Consider the following 25,151-nt stretch of genomic DNA (forward strand, 5'->3'; position numbering starts at 1 on the left):
TTACTAGACCAATCGGGATTCACTTATCTTGAATGTGGTAACAGGTAGTCAGGTACAGAGGCAACAGTTTTGTCACTGAGAGAGTTCCAAGCTGACAGCACCCTGTTCGATGTAACTCTGTTTCTTTTTTAACTGAATTCATTCAATGAGGTCAGCGAGTCCTTGTCTTTGGACCTAGATGGGGGAGCTTGGTTTGGCTTAGTAAAAGCTTGTAGGCGGTGATTATTTCTGTTTTTTTTTTTCATCTATATTCTATAAGTAAGTGTGATTAAATGCAGCACTTGTAGTCTTTATTGACGAGGGAGCAGAGATAGTCTTAGGGTGAGGATAGAAGAGGCACTTGCACCGAGTGCTGAAATTCAAGGGGCTAAAAATTTCAAATAAATAATTCAACAGTTACAATCAGTTCGTAATTTTTGCAATTATATTTTTATTAAAATATAGGGGAGGACACAGTTAACAAACGAAAATAATAAATGCATTTTTAATTAATTATTAAGATAAGTTAAAACAGTAAAAAGTAATTGGATAATGATAGTTAAAATAATTAATGATAGATAAATAATCTAAATAATAAAAAAATGTATTGAAAAATAAATGATTAATTAATTAAGAAATTGAAAATAATTTGGTTATTAAATGAAAATTTTGTCAACATTTGGCTTAATTTTGTGCGAGACAAGGGGAGAGGGGGCAGAAATCAATATTTTACCCCGGGCGCAAAAGGGAACCGCCACAACGAGGGAGTATGCTACAACCACTGACAATTTTTGCTGCTTTCCTTTTTATGGTTGCGAATGTTAGTTAAGTTGTATCCACACTCGTAAATTCCTAAAATTAAATTGTATCATCAGTATTGATTGTTTAAGATTTATCGTATTTAAGGTCACGGCTGTTTTAGTTATTATGTGTTTAGTGATGTATAGTGATAGTAGTAACTGTTTTAGCGATGTATAGTGATAGCTGTTTTAGGTGATTATAGTGATAGTAATGTATATTCCGTTTTAGTTTGTGGCCGTCCAATATTTCCTGAGCCCAGAATTGTGAATGGACAAACAGCATTCTTTGGGCAATGGCCATGGCAGGTAAACATCCTTTGAAGTTTTATCAATTGCAAAACTAGTTGGTTATTTGTATGTGATTTTTTAAACAATTTGAGATGCTTCGAGATATTGGCAGTTCAAGAGTTGCTTTGTCAAGTCTTGAGTTTAAGCCAGTATTTTTGGAGTTTCAACAACGAATTTTTATCATTGTTGTTCTGCCATGTCATATCTGTTGTTTGTCAATGTCTGTCATGTTTATCACCTAGAAATCCTAAAGAATTTGAAATTGAATATCCACCACAGCATAAATATTTCAACAGTATACGAACAGTAGCGAAAAGTTTCTTCAAAAATGACACAGATCATAGCGCACTGAATGGGAAGTTCCCAGTACGTCAGAGCAATAGTTTCAGTTGCGACTTGGAGTTCGATCAGATCATTCCCGTCATAATGTACTAAACATTTGTTATTGCACGGGCACGAAGAGGCGGAGTCATGAAGAGAGTTCTAGATTGATGTGTTTCAAAAATCTTCAATGGAGAGTATAGAACGTTTGCTACTGTTCGTATATATATATTTATGCTGTGATATCCACTCTATCATATCTGAAATAATTACTGTAAACAGATAAAGTTTCTGTGATTTTGCAAGATTAAGGACATTAACTTCATGACAACCCTGATGCTTGATTTACAGTTCAGTTGTGACCGATTGTCACTGAAAACCAAAGATCTGTTCACAATACAATTCTTACCAGTGCCGAGATTTTTTGGATGGGAATCACGAATTTCTAGATACCCATTGACATAGATTTAGCTAGTATCCAGAGTTAGCTAGAGCCAGCACCCAGGCCCGATATATTTGAAATTTCTTAAGGCTCAGGCAATTAGATATTTTTATTATCAATCCATAGCTGTATATAAAAATCCTAAATAATGAACTGAGAAATTAAAATAACCCTGGTGGTGCACAGATCTTTACCTGACTATTTGAGAGTTCTGGTTCCATCACAGCTGCTGCATGGCCTGGAATTGCATGGAGGCTACGGATAAGGGTCTTCAAATAATAAAACAAGAAGAAGAAGAAAAGAATTCAGATTGAAAATCGATGGTGAACATTTTCTGTCTGAAGTAGTCGGAAAAGGGTAATACTGACATAGCTCTCGAGTCAAAACCCTCCCGAGGTAGCTCTGAGGGATTTCGCCAGACCCTTAACACAGTCTGATGCCTTTTACAGCACGATTTTGCAGGAGCTTGAGTGGAGCTATGTGAATCATTGACACTCAAGCAAAAATAGACCAAGAACATTGCGTCAAGGGACTAATGTAGGATGTGTACAACGGCAAAAGTATGTTATATATTGTACAGAATGTAAGTCCTTGTATTAAAAATTTTCCACTTAATTCCGCCATTATTGTGTATTTATAAATGCATCAATAAAGATGTAATTTGAAGAATATTATTCCTTCATGCAATTTTCTTTATGCAAAGTCATTGAAAAAATACCGTTTGAAACGTTATAATTTAAAGAAAAAGAAAATATCAAGTCCTGCAATTGGACATTATCAAATTAAACTGTAGAAAAAAAGAATGTAATTGAAAGCAGTTTGGCATCAGGCATAACTGTCATATGCAATTGCTTTCAAACCGCATTCATGTGGTAAATAGCGGCATGCTTATACTCGAATAGGTGCAATTACTAATAGCTACTGAAAAAAAAGGTTCGTCATCTCCTCTTTAAGTTGACTCTCAGATTCACAAAACTCGTCACAAAATCTATAAAATTTGGTCTCATCCATAGCTCTAGCACCTGCACTCTCAAATTTTACGCTACTACTTCACGCTCAAATATAGGGAGAAGGAGGAAGAATAAAGTCCCGAAAGCTTATAAACTCTAACTTTTTTGTGTGAAGTTAAGTGAAATGACACAGATTATCTATTAAGTTTTACCAGATATCTCACTCCTAGCAAAATACATGGGCCGACGTGCTCCTCAATTACATTGGCTACCAAAAAAGACTAGCCTGCCTGTACAATCTCGCGCAATGTTATTGGATTTGATAACGCTACGCCCGCGCTTGGATTGGATTGGATAACGCTCCACCCTCCCAATCTCATTGAATATTGCCAACTTTTGGGAAACCAAATCATCTGATCGGATGGCATTTAAGGTTTGGCAAAATATTGAAGTGAGAAACCTGTGTAAGCATCAATAATCTGTGGAAATGATGAGTCAATCATAGAGGAATTTTTTGTCGGCAGGATATGCTTTTTCTCTAAAACAGACGATGTTAAGTTCCGATTACTTTAAAAAGAAAGTTTTGTCCGACAGCATATCCTAATCCACTTATCTGCACACACAGGGGAGCTAGGGGAATTCTTTAAGAGATTGTTTTGAAGGAGCCTACTCTTGGAGAGATTGGAAAAGTCTTGGTCTTTTGGTAATTAGAATATCCTCTGAACCCCTCTGAGGATATTCTCTGATTTCCCTAAGGTTTCGGCCTGTATGAAGCTTGTCTGTATAGAATTTTTTTTGCCATGTATGTAAAGCAAGACAAATTAAAAAAAAAATGGGGTGCTTTTTTTCCACCAACCTTCCTCACATAAAATGAATATAAGCAAATATCAGAGGAAGTCAGTCCTAAGCTCCCAAAGCCGTAATAGCCAAGGAAAAATAAATACCTGCATTTCAACTGTTTTTGCATGGATTTGGCTATACCTCAGTCTCCTAAAAAAAACAACAAAAAAACTGTCGTATACAGGGTTCTATACATTGTTTATATTCATGAATGGAAGGAAAACTCTTGAAAAACTTGTCGACGGAGGAAGTCCAATATAAGAGCCTTGAACAGGGTACCTTTTTGAGCTAGCGCCCTTTTTAAGTGACCAGAAAATGGAGGGCAACTAGGCCCCCTCCCACGCTCATTTTTTCTCAAAGTAATCCGATCAAAATTTTGAGATAACCATTTTGTTCAGCATGGTCGAAAAATATAATAACTATGTCTTTGAGGATGACTTAATCCCCCACAGTCCCTGGGGGAAGGGCTACAAGTTATGAACTTTGCCCAATGTTTACATATAGTATTGGTTATTGGAAAGTATACAGACATTTTCAGGGGGGATTTTTCTGGTAGTGAGGGGGAGTGGGTTGGGGGTTACGTAGGAGGATCTTTCCATGGAAGAAGTTTTCATGGGGGAAGGGACATTGCTATGAAGGGGGCGCCGGATTTCCCAGCATTATTAAAAAAAAACGATCAGAATTTAAATAAAAAAAAATGTTTTTCAACTGAAAGCAAGGAGCAACATAAAAAAATTAAAACGAACAGAAATTATTACGTATATGGTTGGGTTCACCCCCTAGTCAATACCTCGCTCTTTACAATAAAATTTTCTTAGTACTTTCATAAGAACTATTTATTCTAATTAACGGCCTTTGTGATTAAGGGGTCATTTTTAAAGAATTGGAACAAAATTCGAACTTTAGCGTAAAGAGTGAGGTATTGACTAGGGGGGGAACCTACTAATATACGTATTAAAAATATATGAATATAGAAGTTCGTTACGTAAGTTAATTCGTAAGTTACGTATATTTATTACTAATAAAAACGTTCATAAATAAGATTAAACAACAGCAACTCTATAAGAAAATTAAAACAAATTTTCTTGTGAATTATTATCGCTTCTAATCAGCAGTTATACCAAACCAATCCTGCTCAACTCATCCTCAGGGCTATACTGTGGTGTTCTCCTCCCCATAGTATAGTGCAGACGGTTTGATATCATTCCATTTTCCCTTCTTGCTTTAGTTTTGTTTTTCTCTGTTTAAAGCTTTTTCCAATAGGCAATGTTTAGAAGTCCTCCAAAAAAAATGTCCCCCCAGATCCCAAATCAAATTCCAGTGAATGTGCCATAGTGAAAGATACCCATCTTGGCTGGTCAAGCACACTTTCTCAAAGTTCAAATGATAGCTCCAATTCGGAGAATAGGACAATGATAAGTGTAGGGGCTAATGTAACCATAAATGATGATCATAGGTTCCAAGAGGTCCTATCTAGAATTTTTAAAAAAAGGAAACAAATCTCCCCAATTAAAAGCATTTCTCCTCTCCCTGCCCAAGATCCTCCCTCCAAAAACTTAGGAATTGACCTTAAAATTACTCCCACTACCCCCTTTGAAATAAAAATGATCACTGAAATAATAGTTGCAATTTTTAAATTTCTAAAATCAATGTTATCTATTAACATTAACAGTGATGGATATCTGATAATATCTGTATAAAAACAGAAATCAGCAGATACAATAATTAACATTAAATCCCTTCTGAATACCCCAATTATTGCATCTAATTGGAACCCAAAACAATCACCAACAAAAATGGTAGTTTATAATGTTCCCCCAGAGATATCTACTCAGGAGTTAAAAGAAGGCCTTTCAGATAGGGCTGGAAACACAATCCCAGTTGAGGATGTTACCCAACTTGGAAAACCCAACTCTAATGGCCTAAAAACTAGTAGATCCTTCTTATTCACACTGAAGGATAAAATTGATATCCCAGAAAAGTTATTCCTATTTGGGCAAATCAAACCACACAAGGAATACAAACCTAAGCCTATTCAGTGTCAGAAGTGTTTCAAACTGGGACACACAACAAACAAATGCAATGAAATTCTCCAAGAGTGTAGTAATTGTAAATCTTTCCATCATAAAGAGCTGACAACTTGCAACAACGCTCAGCCTACATGCATCAATTGCAAAGGCCCACATGAATCTACAAATAAATCATTTTGCCCTGCATACAAGAAAAGAGCTCTAACACTCCAAATATCAACAGAGAAGGCAATCCCATACCCCTTTGCAGCAATGGAAGCAAATGCTGCCCAACAATACCAAATAAAGCCTGTAATGAAACCAACCAAAACCCCCACGTCAACTGCCCCCGAGGCATCAAGCACCCCAGAGAAACCACCATCTGCTAAGCCCCCTAGCTCAAATCCCTATCAGAAGCAATCACCAAGCCAACACGCCTCCTTGTCCGGTGAGATGAGGCCAGCCTGTCCCTCCCTCCCAAGAAGAAACAAACCAGAAACACTACCAGGAATTAATCCATTAATCAACAAATAGGATGCACTACCAAAAATGCAATCCCCAAATATATGCTTATTCATTCTAAACTGTAATGCAGTTCAGGCCATGAACATACATCAACTACAGAAAACAAAAATTATTGCAGAATTGGCAAAAATTTACATCCCAGATGATATGCTCATTCAAGCAAAAAACAATCTTGCTTTACTCTTAACAAAGCTGAACATTGATACACATCCATATGAAGAATAAATCAACAAAACAACATTTATCAATACTCCAATGGAATGTAAGATCACTCACAGAAAATAAGCTAAATGAACTAACATCATTTATGAATGATAATTCAATTAATATTGCTTGCCTCCAAGAAACTCATTTAACCAAAAATCAACAAATTAAGTCTCTGGGATATACTATCCTGAGAAAGGATAGATCTTCAGAGAGAAAAGGAGGTGGTGTAGCTTTATTAGTTAATAATAATATAAAATTTTGTGGCATCAATTTTCCAGATTTTGAAAATGATGTTGATGTAATTGGTATAAGTGTTTGGCTGAATAATTTAAAAACCTACATAATAAGCTTTTATAACCCTAATGGCCAAACTACAGATGCCAAGGATTTCTTTAATTATATAAATAATTCTAATATGTTAAAAAATATCATTATTTGTGGAGATTTCAATGCCCACAGCCTTTTGTGGGGGAATAAACCAGCAAATAAAGCTGGTAAATTTATTGAGCATATGACTTCAAATAATAATGAATTAGTTGTTGCTACCCCTCCAAACCTGAATACTTATTTCAACCCCAAAAGTGGCAATTTCTCCACAATTGACCTACAAATTGTGTCTTTAAATTTTTTGAACAAAATTTACATAAATAAAATTGATAGTCTATGTACAGACCACTTTGCTATAGTTTGCTCCCTAAATCAACCTGCTGAAACTTTATCTTATACATCCAAATATATCAACACTAAAGCAAATTGGTCTATTTTCCAAAATAAGCTAAATGATGAAATTACAAGTTTCACCCAAAGTTCATGCATTTCTAACACAACAGTTGACACACATGCTGAAGCATTGACATCTTTACTAATAAATACAGCTAATCATGCTATCCCCAGGACAACACCTAAGAAAACATTCCCTAAACAAATTCCTAAAGCATGGTGGACAAATGAGTGCCTAAATAAATGGAGGATAAAAAAGGCAGCTAGGACAGAATTCATAAAAAAACCAACACCTACTACATATTTAAAAAAATTACAAGCAGAATCTAATCTAAAAAGGACTATAATAGATGCTATATATAAATACTGGAATAATTTTGCAAATAATCTCTCCAGAGAAACAAATGAGCCAATTATACATAAAGTCATAAGCCACATATGTGGGAAAAAGACTTCTCCCAACCCACTCCTGTATGAGCTTATACATAATAATACCCATTATGACAATTATAACGAAAAGGCTAACCTATTTGAAACTCTTTTTGTTAATAAGCTAACATCAAATAATCAACGCAAGCTGTCCACAATTCCTATGAACCCTAGTTACCAACGACGCCCATTATCCGAGTACATAACTAATCCATTTTCAATCCAGGAATTGAATAATGCAATACATCATATTAGGTACAAAACTAGCAGTAGCTATGACAATATACACCCTACATGGATAAAGAATCTCACACCTTCATACAAACAAGAACTGCTAAATTGTTATAATCACGCTTGGGCATCTTCTAGGTTCCCCAATATATGGAAATGTTCGTCCCTCCTACCAATCCTAAAGAAAAATAAACCAAAAGATAACCCTGAGTCTTATAGGCCCATAATGATTACACCTGTGATGGGGAAAATAATGGAGAAAATTATTTATCACAGACTCCTCTGGTTTGTTGAGAAAAATAACATGATCCCACACACTCAAACTGGATTCAGGAAATACCACTCCTCAACAGATGCTTTCATTTTGCTAACAAATGCAATAAATGAATCTTTCTCAAAAAATAATATCCTAGTGGCAGCTTTCCTAGATTTTGAAGGAGCTTATGACAATGTGAACCACCAAATCCTTTTAAATAAACTTGCAAAACTCGGAATACCTCCTAAGCTAGTATCCTTTATTAAATCCTTCATAGAAGTGCGAAGTTTCATTGTTTGTGTTGGTTCAGCCTCTTCACCCCAAAAGACAATATCCAAAGGCCTACCTCAGGGAGCAGTCCTCAGTTGCCTCCTTTTTGCCCTATATCTCTGGGACATGAACCTACCCCACACGAATCGACAATATGCTGATGATCTGGTGCTATGGTCATCTGGCAACACCTTTCAGATAGCACAGTCAAATCTGCAAAAGTCACTTTTCCAGTTTGAAAAATTCTCTCAACATTCAGATTTACCCATTGCACCCACCAAGTCAAAAATAATCCAATTTCACCGGAAGCGAAACCATGTTAATGCAAAACTAACTCTAAATAAAACAACTATTCCAGAAGATAATAATATTAATTACCTAGGTCTCATGCTTGACCAAAAACTTAATTTCCACCTCCACATTTCAAACACACTACAAAAATGTTATAGAAAAACAAATATACTAAAAGGACTTCTTTCCACACCCTGGGGTTGTAAGGAGAAAACCTTACTCCAGTTTTTTAAATCACATATAAGACCCCATATTGACTATGGGCTCATTGTCTATGGTGCATGTGCAAAGACCCAGATACAAAAAATTGAAACAACACAAAATGATATAATACGTCTCATATTTGGTCTTAGGAAACCCACAAGCACCAAGTTTCTGCTTATGGAGAGTGGATTAACAACAATAAGGGAGAGACGTAGCTTTCTCTTGATAAAACATCTTACAAAAATTAAATCAAATAGCTCACACACATTACATAATTGGTTAAGAAATCCAGCCATGTATAGAGGTATTGCAGATGAGTATGACAATATTGAAAAGAAGTTCCCTGTACCAGCAAATTATATTGCACATACTTTCCCCCAATCCCCTCCATTGAATTGGTCATTTCCCATAATAAATACTGACTTTTCAAATTGGAATAAAGATTTAACCCCCATTGCTTTTGTCCAGAAAAAATTTGCAGAACTTAATACAATTACCTATAAAAATCACTTCCAAATATTTGTTGATGGGTCAAAAATGGATGAGAAGGTTGCAAGTGGTGTTTTCCTTCCTCACCTGAAAATTGCAATGGGCGAGAGATTATTTAATAATTTATCTATAATGTCTGCTGAGTTCAATGCCATAATCATGGCATTAGAACACCTTAAGCAAAACTAACCTTTGATTGAAAATTCGAATAATATTATCATCTATTCCGACTCTTTATCAAGCCTTGAGTTGCTGGCCTCAGCTCCTCAATATAAGTTGGACATTGACACTTATCATTGTCTCAGTATTATTGATAATCTTGCTTCAAGTGGCATAAAAACTTACTTTCAGTACATTCCTAGCCACTCTGGCATAAGTGGTAATCATCAGGTTGATGAAATAGCAAAATATGCTATAAATATTGACCAGCCAAGTGGGAGGCCAATCCCAATTAGAGATATTTACTGATGGAGGCTATCAGACATTAATTTTAATAAGATTAATCCTATCCTTTCCCCCTTTCCCAATAAGCATCTTTCTAAAATTTATCATAGAATTCGTTCTGGAACAAATGGACTAAATTTTCTTGCATTCTCATATAAGTTTTCTAATTCAAGTGGCTCAATTCCCCTGTCCCCTCTTTGCAGGCATTGTAATATGAATAATGAAACAATTGACCATTGCCTATTTGAATGTAATATGCTGACGTCTGCACAACATACCTTGCTTTGTAAACTGTTAAAATACTTCAAACACCACAAAATCCCACTATCAGCCAAGAGCCTAGCCAACTATACCTGCACACAGAGCATAGAAATCGACATCTATCATCTTATATTTGAACTCCTAGAGTCAAAAGATCTGCTGAAAGATATCTGAATATATCTAATAAATATGAGGCAATCAAGCCAGTAGCTCTGTAGCCCACAGAGTGAAGCAAAAGGAAAAGGGCTAAATAGTTTTACTGAAAAGCCCGCCTGCTGTTAAATAGAAGAAGAAGAAACAACTTTTGAGAAAGCCATTTAACAAAAAAAGAAGTAAAATTAATATGCAAATTTCGTTTTAATTATTCATGTACGGTGAGCCAAAATAAAAACCTGCATTAATTCAAAAACTTTCAGAAAATGAATAAAAAAACAAGTTTTTTAACTGAAGGTAAGGAGCGACATTAAAACTTAAAACGAACAGAAATTAGTCCTTATATGAAAGGGGCTGTCCCCTCCTCCACGACTCGCTCTTTACGCTAATTTTTGACTCTTTCTAACAAATCTATTTTTTAAAAAAATAAAAAAAAAAATTTAGCGTAAAGAGCGAGGCGTTGAGGAGGGGACAGTTCCTTTCATATACAGAATAATTTCTGTTCGTTTTAAGTTCTAATGTCGCTCCTTACTTTCAGTTAAAAAAACTTGTTTTTTTATTTAATTGACCAAAAACGCTTTGTAAACCTCTTTCAAAGTGGTCAGTTAACAGCAAATATAATGAAAACGAAAAAAATCCATTTGAATCATTCGTACAAAATGACTTATTATGAAACCACGAAACTCATATAAACATGTTTGCTATTGTCCCTTTCTTGGGGGGGAGATCCTTTACTTACAACATCTCTGGTAAAACCGAGGTGCTTCCCTAGCTGGGAATTTTATGTCATAAGCATACAAATTGTGTCCCTTTTTGCTCTTTTTTGAACCCCCCCACCCCCGAAATTTTTGACCGAGTCGAAAATTAGTAACCCCCCCCCCCGAACAAAAATCCTGGATCTGCTCTTGTCCTTTTGACATAAAAAATGTCCAATTGGCATTCCTGGCCTTCAGTAGTAAGCTGGCGCTTCTATCGGTAGACCAAGACAGCCGCTAGAAAGATTTTTTATAATATTAAGTACTAACTTTGCCGTTTAAAGACAAACCAATCAATAAAATAAATTAATATTTTAATTAATAAATATTATTATTTTATTATTATTATTATTATTTTATTATATAATATTATTATTATTAGATAAATATTATTTAAATAAATATTATTAATATTAATATTTTAAAACTCAGAATACTCTTGACAATAAAGCAATATATAATTGGCACAGTGCACTCAGCTAGCCTATGTACGTAAACTACATGCAGGACTGCAACCATAAGCAATGTGAAATTTTATACACTTAATTAAATTCAAATATTATTTGCTCTCAAGTATTTTTTTTTTCATTTTATTGATTTGCTATCACAAGATCAACTCCCCAGTGAAGACCTAACGGAGTGAGGTGAAAATATTCTTCTGCTTATTATTTTAGTTCTATGTACTTTGAATAGACTATGCTTTACTCAACAATTCTTAAAAGACAACTTGTTTTATTTTACACTAAAGTCCCGTTAACATTTAACCTTCAAAGTGTTGACACGTTTTTGATCCCTAATCAGTTTTCCTAAAATTTTAACCAAATCTATTTTTATTGTGATCAATGTTTCTTATTTAGAGTTTTACAAACTGCCTAGTCAACAGAATTGAAAATAGATTTGATTTGGAGGCTGTTGATTTATTGACCTTATTAAACCTCCCAGAAACAAAAGATACAAATGCTTAAAGATCCCTGACCGAAAATGTCAATCCCTTTTTTCAATAGTTTAAATTTGTTTTTCTAAATATCGGTTCTTTAAGGAATTGTTTTTCCGCCAAAAATTCTACCTTGGAGAAAACTCCAGCTTCAAGGAAATATCTCCGTGGAAGATTCCCCCCGGAAAATACTTCCCTACGTAAAATCTCACCCCCCCCTTCTTCCCCGTGGAAAATTTCCTTCGTGCGCTAATAATAATCGAGTTTTCAAATTTAAAATATCTGAAACATTTATCCCGTAAAATTCTCCCCGCAGATCATTCTCTTCCCAGAAATTTGGTCCTCCCAGCCTCCCAGAAAAAGACCAACCTCTGCCCCTGTATCTGTCTAGCTTCATTATCCTTTTGGACTTACTTAGAAACTATGCAATTTTTAATCGGCAAATTTAACAAAATCACGGCATTCAAAGGCAATTTTAAGTAAAAAAAAGAACATTCAGACTATTTAGCCCAATTATGACTTTCAAGGTGTTTTTTATGAAGATTTAGAATTCTAAATTTATTCCTTCTAGATTTCGCTACGACAGTGGAAGACTGCAACATTTTTGCACAAATGTGGAGCAGCCTTACTGAATGAAAATTGGGCAATTACGGCTGCTCATTGCGTAGACAAGTAAGTTTCCCTTTCTGTTGTTGGTTTTCTATTTTTCTTAAAAAGCTCTTTTAAAAAAGTTGTTCGCTTAAAAATGTGGAGCAGTACTACTGGATAAAAATTGGGCAATTACAGTTGCTCATTGTGTGGACAAGTAAATTTCCCTTCCTGTTGTTGGTTTTCTATTTTTTCTTAAAAAGTTCTTTTTAAAAAGTCCACTGCTTAAAATGTGTAGCATTATTACTGAATGAAAACTGGGCAATTACAGCTGTTCATTGGGTTTCTCTTCCTACTGTTTTTTCTTGTTTTCCCTGTTTTTGCTTCTCTTCATTGAAGTTTGCCTTCCTGTTGTTGGTTTTCCATTTTGCTTAAGAAGCTCAAAAATGAATGCATACTAACAACAGTAATACACGCAGTAGATAATTGAAACAATTGTAAGTTTTTTCTACATAATATATATATATATATATTAATGTACCTCTTTCCAAAAAGTTATATTCTAGTTTTCAAAAATTCTTTAGAATATATCCTTCATTGTGAAATGTTTTAGTTAAAACAGTGTACAGCTGTTACTATCACTTAACTATCTAAAGATAGTTGAGCTTTTTGTCCAAAATTAAAATCTGTTACTGCCAGCTGTTACTTAACTATCTTCCATTTTGCTCTAGGATTTTATATTAGGGATAAATACTCCCCTGACATCAATTAAGTTTTAGTTTCTAAATTTCCCCCAGTTTGAGCTGAACTGCAGGTCCTGCAGTTTGAGCTGAACTGCAGGTCCTGCAGTTTGATCTGAACTGCAGGTCCACCCTCTTTTTTTCAAAAGAAGCCGCAGGAGTGGTTTTCCATGACAAAATCCTCACAAAATATACTGTAAAACAATTCCGTAACAATCTTTTCTTAGAGGAAAGTAACATTTTCTTTGAAAATTTCGCAGCAATAAAAGAAAATTGCCGATTATCACTAGGGTCGAATTTGATTGAGAATATAAGAATAAGAATATTCTATTCTATATATATATATATATATATAATAAGAATATTCTATTCTTATTTTAGAAGTTTAGGCTCTATTTAACCAAATATTGTTCGACTCAGCATTGCATCTAAGCTAGTGCAAACTGTGATTTCATACACTTTATAAGGAATCTCTAAGAATGTAAAAGGGGAAAACGGCTTTAAGCTGCTGTAGTTTTTTAAATTGATTTGTTTTTAATTAAAATTTATGTACTCATAACCATTAGAATCGACATAGCGCTTTTTTTTATTAGATCCAAATTTTTAAAAGCAATCAGCATACACATTAGACTCGTTTGTAGAAGTATGCTTCAGGAAGGGGTAATTTGGGATGTAAAAAAAAAGAAAAAAAAATTAAAGTGGTCAAATTCTATAAAAAATGTACCAGAATATATCCTCAAGTTTCTTGAGCCATGGGCCTGCACCCCTCACCCTTCCCTATACTGCCTGATACAGCCAAATCAAATTTTCGAGGATGAAATTTTGCACTAAGTCGCCTGCACCTTCACAAATAACATGCAAGATGCGGTAACGTTAATAGGCATTTATGTAACCATAGTACCACCTATGAGGCCAAGACATTTGTCAGAAAGGTCTTCACATAATTGCACGTCTCTAAATATGCTTGTAGGTATCCATATTGTTTTTGATGTGGTGTTCCTCATAGACGTTGTTGCTTTGATTTTGCCGGTAACAAGTGCGGCCAAAAACAAGTACAACTTTTCCCTATTAGAAGATTATTAAATAAGTTTTTTTTAATATCTAAAATTTATAAATTTTTACCAGAAGAATAATCAAGATTTGTACAGGGCCTTAATGTAAATAGAGAAAATACTTATCATTAAATTTTAAATTAAGTAACCCCTTTTTTCTGTCAACATGATCGTGACCAATTAGTTTAGTGGCTGAAAAATAATGAATTAATTACGGAAAAAAGCAAAACGGGATTTTAGATTTACTTCTTGCTTAGCTACTGTTGACAGTCATAATAAACAGTATACAAGACCCTCTTTACGGTATTTTAGTTTAATAGGCAGAATACCGTTAGGTATTACAGTTTGACTTTGATTACGTCTGTTCTTTAAATTGGGTGTAAGTTCCTACTTCTTTTTAGATAATGATTTTTTTAAGATTTTTTGGGGGGATTTTTTCATAGTAATGATTTCAACAACAATGTATGAATCTAGACACCAAAGAGCAAAACTCTGTTTATGCATATTTATGCTTCCTATTCGTCCCGATACATCGAGACCGTCATCGATATAAACCTTCTTATCCCAACAAGACCCTATTTGGCCCGGGTTTTGCAGAATACTGTTATACGAGCTTGCCTCAACTAACGCTACTTTAGGAAGATGATTTTCGCTTATATTGGCTCATTCGACTGTGGGCCACTTTGCAACTGTGGCGAAACTTCGGCCACTAGGGGAAAAGGATTTTCGCTTATGTTGGCTCAGTCGATTGAGAAGAGAAATTGGCCGCTGCCAGAGACTCGGGAGTCAATCTTATGCGGCTAGTTTAAAAGCAAGCTGACTTGCATAGAGTTTTATTCAAAGACAACATACATTTAAAGGGTATATCCAACGAATTTTGTCAAAATTAAGTAACATTAAAAAGAAAAAATCCCCTCTTAAATTCTCGAAGGAAAAACTGGAAAACCTTCATTATTCCTATCCTTTCAAATCATGAGGAGATGAGATATGCTTTTTGTTTTGGAAAAAATGTGTTCTATTTCTTTATATTGTCTGATGGTTTCTTTTTTCAAAGGATTTTGTTGAGATATAGCACAAACTTCGATTTGTTACAGCTAAACTAATTTTTAGTTCATTTGACTGAAAATCGTTCTGGTAGGGCAAAACAAATTCCTCAGATTCAGATTAACAGCATTTTTACTAGCTTGAATATTATCTCTTCCTGCAGTCAACGAACTCTTTTTTAATTAAAATCTGACTTCAACAAAAAAAATTAGCTGTATTTCTCTTCTGGACGAACTTATCGTGATCTAACTTTGTTGACACAAGAAATATAAGAAAATATTAGTCGTGTTTATGGTCTTTACAACCGAACCATAATTGAATATTGAAACATATTTTTTTATATAATAACCAGCAAGGCCTTGTCCAGGGAGTGGAGTTACCAGGCTTGACCCCCCCCCCTTAAATTTTTAGCTGACTAGTAAAAACGCAACAAAAATACATAAAAACCAATTTTTGATGTTTTTTTAACAGTGTTTAATTGACTCTTAACTTTAAACGTTCACAAGGATATGCCTTAAACACAAGGCCCAACGCAACTGAAACATAAGTGAAACATGTTTGTTATCAATTACTAAATAAATTGTTGAGGACAATTAAACTGTTTCCCTATTAAACTTCTCCTACAGAAACTTATCTATACAAAAGCAATAAAAGTCGTCTAAATATTTTTCATCTAACAATTAGTGAATTAGAACCAGCGATTTTTGTCTTTGTTTCTCAATGAGTTTCATCAATTAGGCTTAAAAACAGTTTTTTAAAGTAACTTAGGCAGCTTCTTAAGGCGAATTTAAGTATATAAATCTTTATGAAGGGACAAACAACAGTTCAAATAGGGATAAATCCTTTTATTAGACAGTGAAAACTAATGACAAAAACTCCGGATATTTCGGTCACATATACAGCAAAAGTCATCCACAAATAAACATTTGCTGATGGCTTTCATCTGCTGATCTGCTTAGTTTATCTGCTGATGGGGATGTAACCGAAATATTCAGGTTTTTTGTCATTGTTTTCCCCTGTCTGATAAAAGATTTATCCCTATTTGAACTTTTATTTGTACATCATAAAAAGGCAGCGTGGTCTTCGAAAATACCTATGAAGGAACAGGAATTTTATAAGGGTGCTTCAGAGTTATTGCATCTATTTTATTATTCCTTTTTCACCTGCTCAACTAACTTAAATTTCAGATACTGTCAACCAGCTTCAATGGTAAATAGTTTAGTGCATTTTTTTTAAATTCGGGCAGTTTGAACTTGATATGTCGTGCCATTAACCAATGGTGAAAAAATATCAATGTCTCTCCCAATCTTTTTGGTTTTAGGAGAGTCTGCGTATTCTGATTCAAATTAACCGCTAAAAATAACGGTTTTGTTTACGAAAAAGTTGTTTTTTCCAAATTTATTTTCTACTTTCATGATTACTGGGTAACAATGCAACATCACGCAATGGACATTCGTATGTAGATTCAAGACACACCTTGACCGACTTTTGTTGAACGACTTGTCACTCAGGAAAAACAAATACAATTTTTTTATTTTTTTTTCTCTGGTTTATTGCATATATTAAAACCAACTTTGTGTTTTCCAGAAAAAAGTATTTTCAGAAATAGAAAAAAATAGTTTTGTACTTTCAATTTTTTATTCCATATTTTTTCCCCCAAAAGCTGTTCTAAAAACAGTGTTGAAGCATTTCATGAAATTTATCAAAGAAACTAATTTTTATGTGGCTTAAACAACCTCAAAAGTATTATCCCATGTCTAAGTACTGCGTGAAAAAAGGTCTTCGGACAAAATTCCATCATTTCACCTTCTGGCTTTGATGGAATATTCCCGTTCTGTGTTCCATGTAATAGGTATGTTCACTTGTAGGTTTGACATCATATGTATATTTGAACTGAAAATTATTTTGTTAATAAGAGAATATTTTTTTTTTAATTTCGCCTGAAAATTTTATGGAAGATAGGAGGGGGAGGGCCGCTAGTCAAGATTTTGCCCGGGCACAAGAAAGGCCAGAACCGCCCCTGGGTAGCTAATGAGCATGTTTTGTCTCCCTTAGAGGTCCATAAACACTATGCTTTTTTAAATTAGATAGTTATTATAGCAATACGTTTTAAACCATCTGTCCAGTCAAGGTGGGTGCAATTATCAACTTTCTTCGATAGAAAAATACATAATAGCTTGTTTTACTTTTAAATTGGTCCTTGAGGTCATTCTATTATCACGATTTGAACTAAATCTAAAACAGGTATATTATTTTGAAATTATCCATAGTCAAAATAATAGTTCCATGCTACTTCTTAATGACCATACCTATTTGGGTAGATATTTGCAGTCACTGTGTAATTACATATACTATGAAAATGCTACGAAACAATAGTTCAAGCCTAATAATTATAAAATAGTGTAGGTAATTTTGAACACCACACTGGCCCATGACAATAAGTAAAAGTTCGAATTGGGATATATCCTTTTATTAGATAGTGATAATAAAATTCACAAAACATACTGGATATTTTGATCATATGTGCAGTGACCGTCATCAGCCGAAATACTAAAAAGCTTTAGTATTTAAAGTATAAAATGCTTTTTTAGTATTTCTGCTGATGACGGTCACTGTACATGTGATCGAAATATCCAGTATATTTGTGAATGTTATTATCGCTGTCTAATAAAAGTCCCTATTTGAAATTTTATTTATCGATAATTATAAACATATTTGATCATTTTTGTGCTACAAATATCATCATTCATTGAACTATTCAAGTCACAACCTTAAAACTAATGCACAGTGTATTATCAAAACTACGAATAGATTCCGTAATAAACATAACAAGGTGAGCAAATTTGGTCCCATTTGAAAAACTACCTGGAAGATGTTTAAACAGCTAGAGAGCTCTTAGGGGCTAATTTAAAGAGCTAGAGAGATAGAGATGTTTAAAGAGCTAGATGAGATTTATTTGAAAAAAAAAACTAAACAAAATTCCCCATCAAAAAGCTTGAAAAATGGTCGTGTTTAACTGTGGTATGTGTACCCCTTGGGGGTACGCAAAAATTTGTAGGGGGCGCGATTTTTGTAATATTTAGAAAATCAAGATTTGTTTAATACCTATAAATTTTACCTATAGTTTAATTAGTACCGGTCACTGAGAAAGGGTACTTAAATGTTTAGTGGGTAAAAAGGGGTACAGTGTCTAAATAAGTTTGTGAATCATTTCACTAATGAATGAAAACTTACCATTTCTAAGTTTTACATCCTCTTCTTAACTTTTATTCCCTTTGCGACACAACATCGACTTTAAGATTGCTATATATTGTGGTCAGGTTCACAAACCTGGCTACAGCCCCCCCCTCAAAGAAATTTTTATGTCCAACTCGTATAACCGTAACAAAAAAGCATGTAAACAAATTTTTGTTGCGTAAAAAGAAAAATTATGACCCCCCCCCCTTCTTCATACGCCCTTGCTAGTCAGGTTCACAAACCTGACTCAGGTTCCTAAGCATAACAGTGCTATTAGATATGCATGTGATTGTCACTTTTAAACACAAATGAAGAAGACTAACGGCAGAGACTCCCTGAATGGCCGAATTCTTATCCCCGTAAACATAATTCTAAGATCTATTATTGTAATTCTGTAATTATTATTGTAATAATTACTGTAAATATTTGGCTGTAATTCACTTCTATCCAGGGGCGTAGCTCCAGCATTTTTATTGAGGGGGCAAAAAAGTTCCACATCCAGAGAGTCAAGGGCTATGGGCTATATAATAGCTTTTTTCCAATTTATTGGGGTGCAACTGCCCCCCTTGCCACCCCCAAACGACGCCACTGCTTCTATCTAACACCAATTGCTGCATTTGACGGAGGCTATTCATGCCTAGTCAAGGTTAGGATGTATGTCGTCGCTGGTTAACTGAGTATCGTGGACTTAAACGATTAAATGTTTATTTTATAATGTGGTTTAGCTTCCCAGGCCTCGTCGAGGAGGTTTGCATGTACAAGCTAACCATGGTCACGGACGTCAAAAAGAATACCCCAAGGGCAGACTAACTTGCAAGTTGCAATTCAAGGTTTACTTGCGTCTGTGCATCTAACAGTGTGTTCAACTTTGTTTCTAGTTCCTCTAACCTACCTCCGTGCATCCGATCCTACTACCTCTGTTTCTCTCGGTGTGCCAAAGAGTGTCCAAGGGGTGTCTTCCAATTGGGTTTTATTCTTGAATCTGGAAATATTCTGATGTTTGAATCAAAGTTAAATTTCTCGTTTAGAATAAAAATTTGAGAAAAGGTAGATTACTAAAAAGTGCCATCTTTTTATTATCTTAATATATTTTGTTTTATTCATCGTGTCTCGTTCTTTGTTCGATATGAATTACAACCCCCTCCGTTCCTCTAGGTGACATCCCCCATCCTACTGATGAAAGAGTTTATAAGTTCATTTTTTGCAGCGTTCAGCCAGAGGATATTTTGCTGCGAATGGGTGAATATGATTTGGCTTCCGAGAACGAGCCATACAACTACACAGAGAGAAGAGTACAAATTGTGGCTTCACATCCAAAATTCGATCCAAGAACATTTGAATATGATTTGGCATTGTTGCGTTTTTATGAGCCAGTACAATTTCAGCCAAATATAATTCCCATTTGTATTCCAGAGGAAGATAGGGATTATATTGGAAGGACAGGCTTTGTAACTGGTTGGGGTCGTCTTTATGAAGGTATTCCTAAAAAATATTGAAATTTTGCTGATTTCTACTATACCTGTAATTTTTTCGTAATCGTATCCATTATTCTCAGTTTCTTTAACCTACGGGAATTATTTTGGAATTTATTTACAGCCTTTTCCCTTTTTTATCTTACTTGTGGGATTCTATTTATAAAAAGTGTAATACAGCAAACAAATGATTCAAATTCAATCAAATTTGAATGCCACAATTGAGCCCTAAGCGATTACATTATTTTTCCTTTTTCTTGAAAGTGAAACGAACTGTCATATTTTCAAGGACACAATTTTTCCTTCTTTAAATAAATATATCATTTCAAATTAGCTTCAGTTTGTACAATTCCCGACAAAATGTAAATGATGTTAATGATGGATAATATAAATAAAAAAAACAGGACGGATTTCCGTCAAAAAGAACGTTATGTATCCTTTTCCCAGACCACACTGCCAACCTATGACGGACAAATAAACGTTCAAATGGGGATAAGTCCATATATTTAGAGAGTGAAAAAAAGGCACAAAAGTCTAGACATTTCAATCACATATACAGCGATCGTCATCAGTAGAAGAATTAAAGCATTAAAATTTAAACTAATATATTTATGCAAAACAAAATAATTAACTTCCGGTTCGTTCACTAGGTTTTTTCTTCTGAGAGTTCAATAAACAGGGCTCATTCAAAGTATTGAAGTGTAAATTTTCTTCTTTAATCTTGCCTAAACGTAAAATGAATTTCCAATGAAGGTGGCAAAGTATTTTCTGTCTTCTAATTGCAAAATAAATGTTGAATTTTTGGTTGATTGGTCTCATCTCCCCATATATACGACGCATTTTTAACGTCGTATATATAGTCCCCGGCCGGAGGGCTGAAAGTTATGAACTTTACCCAATGTTAACATATAGTATTGCTTATTGGGAAGTATACAGACGTTTTCAGGGGATTTTTCTCTGGTAGGTGGGGGGGGGGGGGTGGGTGGGTGGGTCGGGGGTTATATGGGAGAATCTACCTATGAAGGAAGTTTTCATGGGGGAAGGGACATTACTATGAAGGGGGCACCGGATTTCCCATCATTATTAAAGAAAAAGATTAGAAATTAAACAAAAAAAAAGTTTTTCAACTGAGTTTGCCCATATATACAACGCATATTTTGACGTACTACCTTAAACTAGGTATCCTTTTCCCAGGCCACACTGCTTTTCTATGATGAGCACAACTTTTTCGAACTATGACGAAAAAAAATCTACTGATTGAACCGGAAGTTAGTTATTTTGTTTTATATAAATATGTTAGTTTCAATCTTAATACCTTAGTTTTCCTACTGATGGTGATCGCTGCATGTGTGATCGAAATATCTAAACTTTTGTACCTGTTTCCACTGTCTAAATAAATGGACTTATCCCCATTTGAACGTTTATATGTTCGAAAAAGAACATTTTTGGGAATGTCAGCCCCCCTCCACTGGAATAATTTTTCAGGTGCCACTCCTCCTCCCTTTTAAACATTTTTATGTGGACACCCTTAGGCTCCTCTGTTTTCTGCACATTCTCTTAAAATTGTTTTGTATTCTCAAAAAGGGAATGCTTCAGGTCAAATTTCTTTTTTTATCACTATGCAGTGTTGTCACAAAACACGGTCCGCTTTTTGAGTACTTCCTGTTTTCTCAAGTAATTTAACACTTCTTCTTGTCATAACAAGATTGGCGTGAGTTTCAAAAAGAGAAGCGAAAACCACATGATTCAGAAATTTAAATTATTACTTGAAATTTTGACGATCTTCAATTGGGTCATTAAGTATGAGAAATGTAAAATGTGTTTTCCCAGCATCCGAATGATGAATTTCGAATTATATTCATATATTTAATTTGAAGTTTCTTTGTAGATCTTCAATAGAGTTTAGTAGCATTTTTTTTGTACTTGAAGGTTAATCGTATCATGTATCTCTCTTAAAGAATAATACAGTTAAACAAAAATAGTAAAATAGAGGTATTCATAAATAAAAAAAAAATGAGAACAGATCAATAAAATAGTTACACCAGTCATAGGTGTAGAAAAGACAAATAAATTCTGATAATCATGACATCAGGCAGGTTACTAATAAACAATTCAGTAAAGTAACTAATTAACTAAGAGTAAATAAAGTAACTAAATTAATTAGTGGAAAATAAATTATAAACAATTGGAGTGATGACGGTACCGGGGGCGACGAGATAATAAAAGTAGAGAATAAATAGCCTGGTGAAAACTAACATCGGGCGGTTCTAAGCAATAGAGCTAATGATGTTAACCTCGTTTTTCTCCATGCACATATATTCAAAAAAATAAATAATATGCGGATTACTCGCGAAGATAAAACGAGAATAAACAGCTCGAAACTGATTAGATTTAAACCTTATTATTTGACTACTAAATTTGCCCTTATCACATAGATTCTGTCAGGGGTTGTCAAGAAATGTTCTTGGGGAGGGAGTCCTTACGTTTATATTGTCACTTATTTTATGTCTTCTGCGTTTATTTTATGTTTATATTTTCTGCGTTTATTTTATGTTTTATGTTTATTTTTATGTTTTATGCGTTATGTTTTATGTTTTATGTTCTATGTTATATTGTCGCTTATTTTATGTTTTCTTGTCACTTTAATTATGTTTTCTGCGGTATATAGTTCACATTGTAGAACTTGCTAGCTCGTCAAAGGTTGCTAAGCCATCTACCCCTCCGTAACCCAGATTGTATCTTTCGATGCTGTCAATACAATGGTCGGTGTTGCTCGCCGTAAAAAAAAGTAACAAAGAGTCATTTTTGTGAACAAACTGTTGAACACAATAATGTAATAGATAAGCTAAATATTACACTGCTGAATTCAAGGATGTGTCTGGGATAAGTAGCATCACTTTCATCAACGACAAAGAGGAGGAAAACAAAGGAGACACCAAAAACGTGACAACTAAGGGAATCTGATTTATAGAGCATTAACATTGTTGCAATCACATTTAAAAACATCAGTATCAATGCCAATTTACCAGTGATGGGTTGATTAAAAAAAAAAAAAACAGAAAAAAATACGGCAGAAATTACACTGAGGTGCTCAGTTGCGTTGGAGAATTGGAAAAAGTTTTATTGTTTTACTGATTGCACTATTGCCGAAATGAGAATTTAGATTCTTAAAGACTAATTTCACCACCAGCATGTTTTGAATTTTTAGTACCAAAGTAATTAATTGAATCTTAAATGTTGCATGCAATGATACTACCTAAAATATATATACATATATATATATATATATATATATATATATATATATATATATATATATATATATATATATATATATATTATATATATATATATATTAGAAACTGGTAAATAGCATTATTGCAGTCAAACAGCAAATGATACTTTTTTTTATGTTCCACCGTTATCAAACGGTATTTTTGAACTTTCATTTAAGAAACGCTGAGTCTATGCTAACCCCAGTAAGCTAAATTTAAAATAATCAGATAATTGTTTTTTATGTGACGATTTATGGATCACAAATTAAGACCAGGATTGAATATCTTTTTGAATATTCTCTGCTACTTATTTCTAGACTTATTGCTATTGTCCTCTGTACGGATTTATTTTTTGATGGCTTTGGCGATTTTCTTTTGGGTACCGTTTTGAGTCTCTAGCCTTACTTTCACAGTAGTGTATATATTTTATTTCATAGACATATTTTCTGTATTTAAAATTGTTTTCCACCTTTCTATTTATAGATGGCCCACTACCCTCTAAATTGCAACAGGTAGAAGTTCCGGTGATTTCAAATTCAGAATGTGAAGGCATGTACAGATCTGCGGGCTATGTAGAGCATATTCCTCGGAACATATTTATATGTGCAGGATATAAGGCAGGAAAACAAGACTCCTGTGAAGTAAGCTTGATTCGATTTTTAGTTCAGGTTTTTTTTCCCGGGCCTAATGAAAAAAAAAATGAAAATATCTGATATCTGTGCACGAGTAAAAAAAGTCAAGTGTAGCTAAACGGTTTATGGTGCACCTTCTTAAGGGATGATTTTCATTTTTGAAGCATTGTAATGCAAAGGTGTAACTTAAACATGAAAAAATGGGGGTTGCGAAAAGTCCTCAACAAATAATAAAAGTTGGTAGAGATGAAAGGAACAAAAACAAGCCTTGTTAAATGAATGTAAAGAGTAACATCAAAACCTAAAACAAACACAAATTATCCTATATATTAGGGGAGCTGTCATTCCCCTCAACCTCTGCCCCATTCTAAACTAGAATTTAACTTATGATTTAGTGAGAATAGAATTAATATGTATAATAAGTTGAAACTTTAATGCAAATTGAGAAAGATTAAAATATTTGCAGCTCCCCTCGTATATATGTAATAATCTATGATCGCTTCAAGTCTTGACGACGGTTTTTTTTTCATTTAGAAAAACTTTTTTCAATCAAGCTTCTCTTAAAAACTTCTCTCATATCGTCTTAAAACTATTCAATTTAGGAAGTAAACTAAAATTTTGAAGAACTTTGAAGGAAAAAGATACTCTTTAAAAAGACTACAAACTCTTTATTTGCAGAGTAAATTTGCTGGATGAAGGAAAAAGAGAGTATTTATATTAAGAAAAAAAAGAGTTGTCATTGTTGTCATCAAAGTTGTCATTGTTATTTGGTTCGCCACTGGCTGACAAAATCCTCGTTTTTTCACCCTTCATGATTTTATTTTTCATTTTGTTAGTTTCTTTCCTCTCTGAGTTTCATTTGTCATGTATAGCCAGTGTAATCTGAGAATGTATTAACTTCTGCAACCTCTGCTTTGTGTTCTTCTAACACGAAGAACTAACACATAACACGAACTGCAAGCACAACATAGGGGTTCAACCTCTGCTAACACAACCTCTGCAACCTCTGCTTCGTGTTTTTCTAACACGAAGAACTAACACGTGAAACGAACTGCAAGCACAACATAGCAGTTCAACCTCTGCTAACACAACCTCTGCAACCTCTGCTTCGTGTTCTTCTAACACGAAGAACTAACACATAACACGAACTGCAAGCACAACATAGGGGTTCAACCTCTGCTAACACAACCTCTGCAACCTCTACTTCGTGTTTTTCTAACACGAAGAACTAACACGTGAAACGAACTGCAAGCACAACATAGCAGTTCAACCTCTGCTAACACAACCTCTGCAACCTCTGCTTCGTGTTCTTC

At 34.3% G+C, this 25,151-nt stretch overlaps 1 protein-coding gene across 1 annotated transcript in view; it reads left to right on the forward strand.

The window, feature by feature from the left end:
• Np (serine protease notopleural) overlaps nucleotides 1-25,151 on the forward strand; it is an 86,339-nt gene that overhangs the window by 57,167 nt on the left and 4,021 nt on the right. The window contains exons 4-7 of the mRNA XM_089101694.1: nucleotides 1,009-1,085; nucleotides 12,370-12,470; nucleotides 19,667-19,935; nucleotides 23,690-23,847. Of these exons, the coding sequence (XP_088957820.1) occupies nucleotides 1,009-1,085; nucleotides 12,370-12,470; nucleotides 19,667-19,935; nucleotides 23,690-23,847 (605 nt within the window). The remainder of the gene's footprint in view (nucleotides 1-1,008; nucleotides 1,086-12,369; nucleotides 12,471-19,666; nucleotides 19,936-23,689; nucleotides 23,848-25,151) is intronic.

Source organism: Artemia sp. Qi Xiang Cuo, chromosome 15 (genome assembly GCF_049724085.1).
Source record: "Artemia sp. Qi Xiang Cuo chromosome 15, ASM4972408v1, whole genome shotgun sequence".
NCBI lineage: Eukaryota > Metazoa > Arthropoda > Branchiopoda > Anostraca > Artemiidae > Artemia > Artemia sp. Qi Xiang Cuo.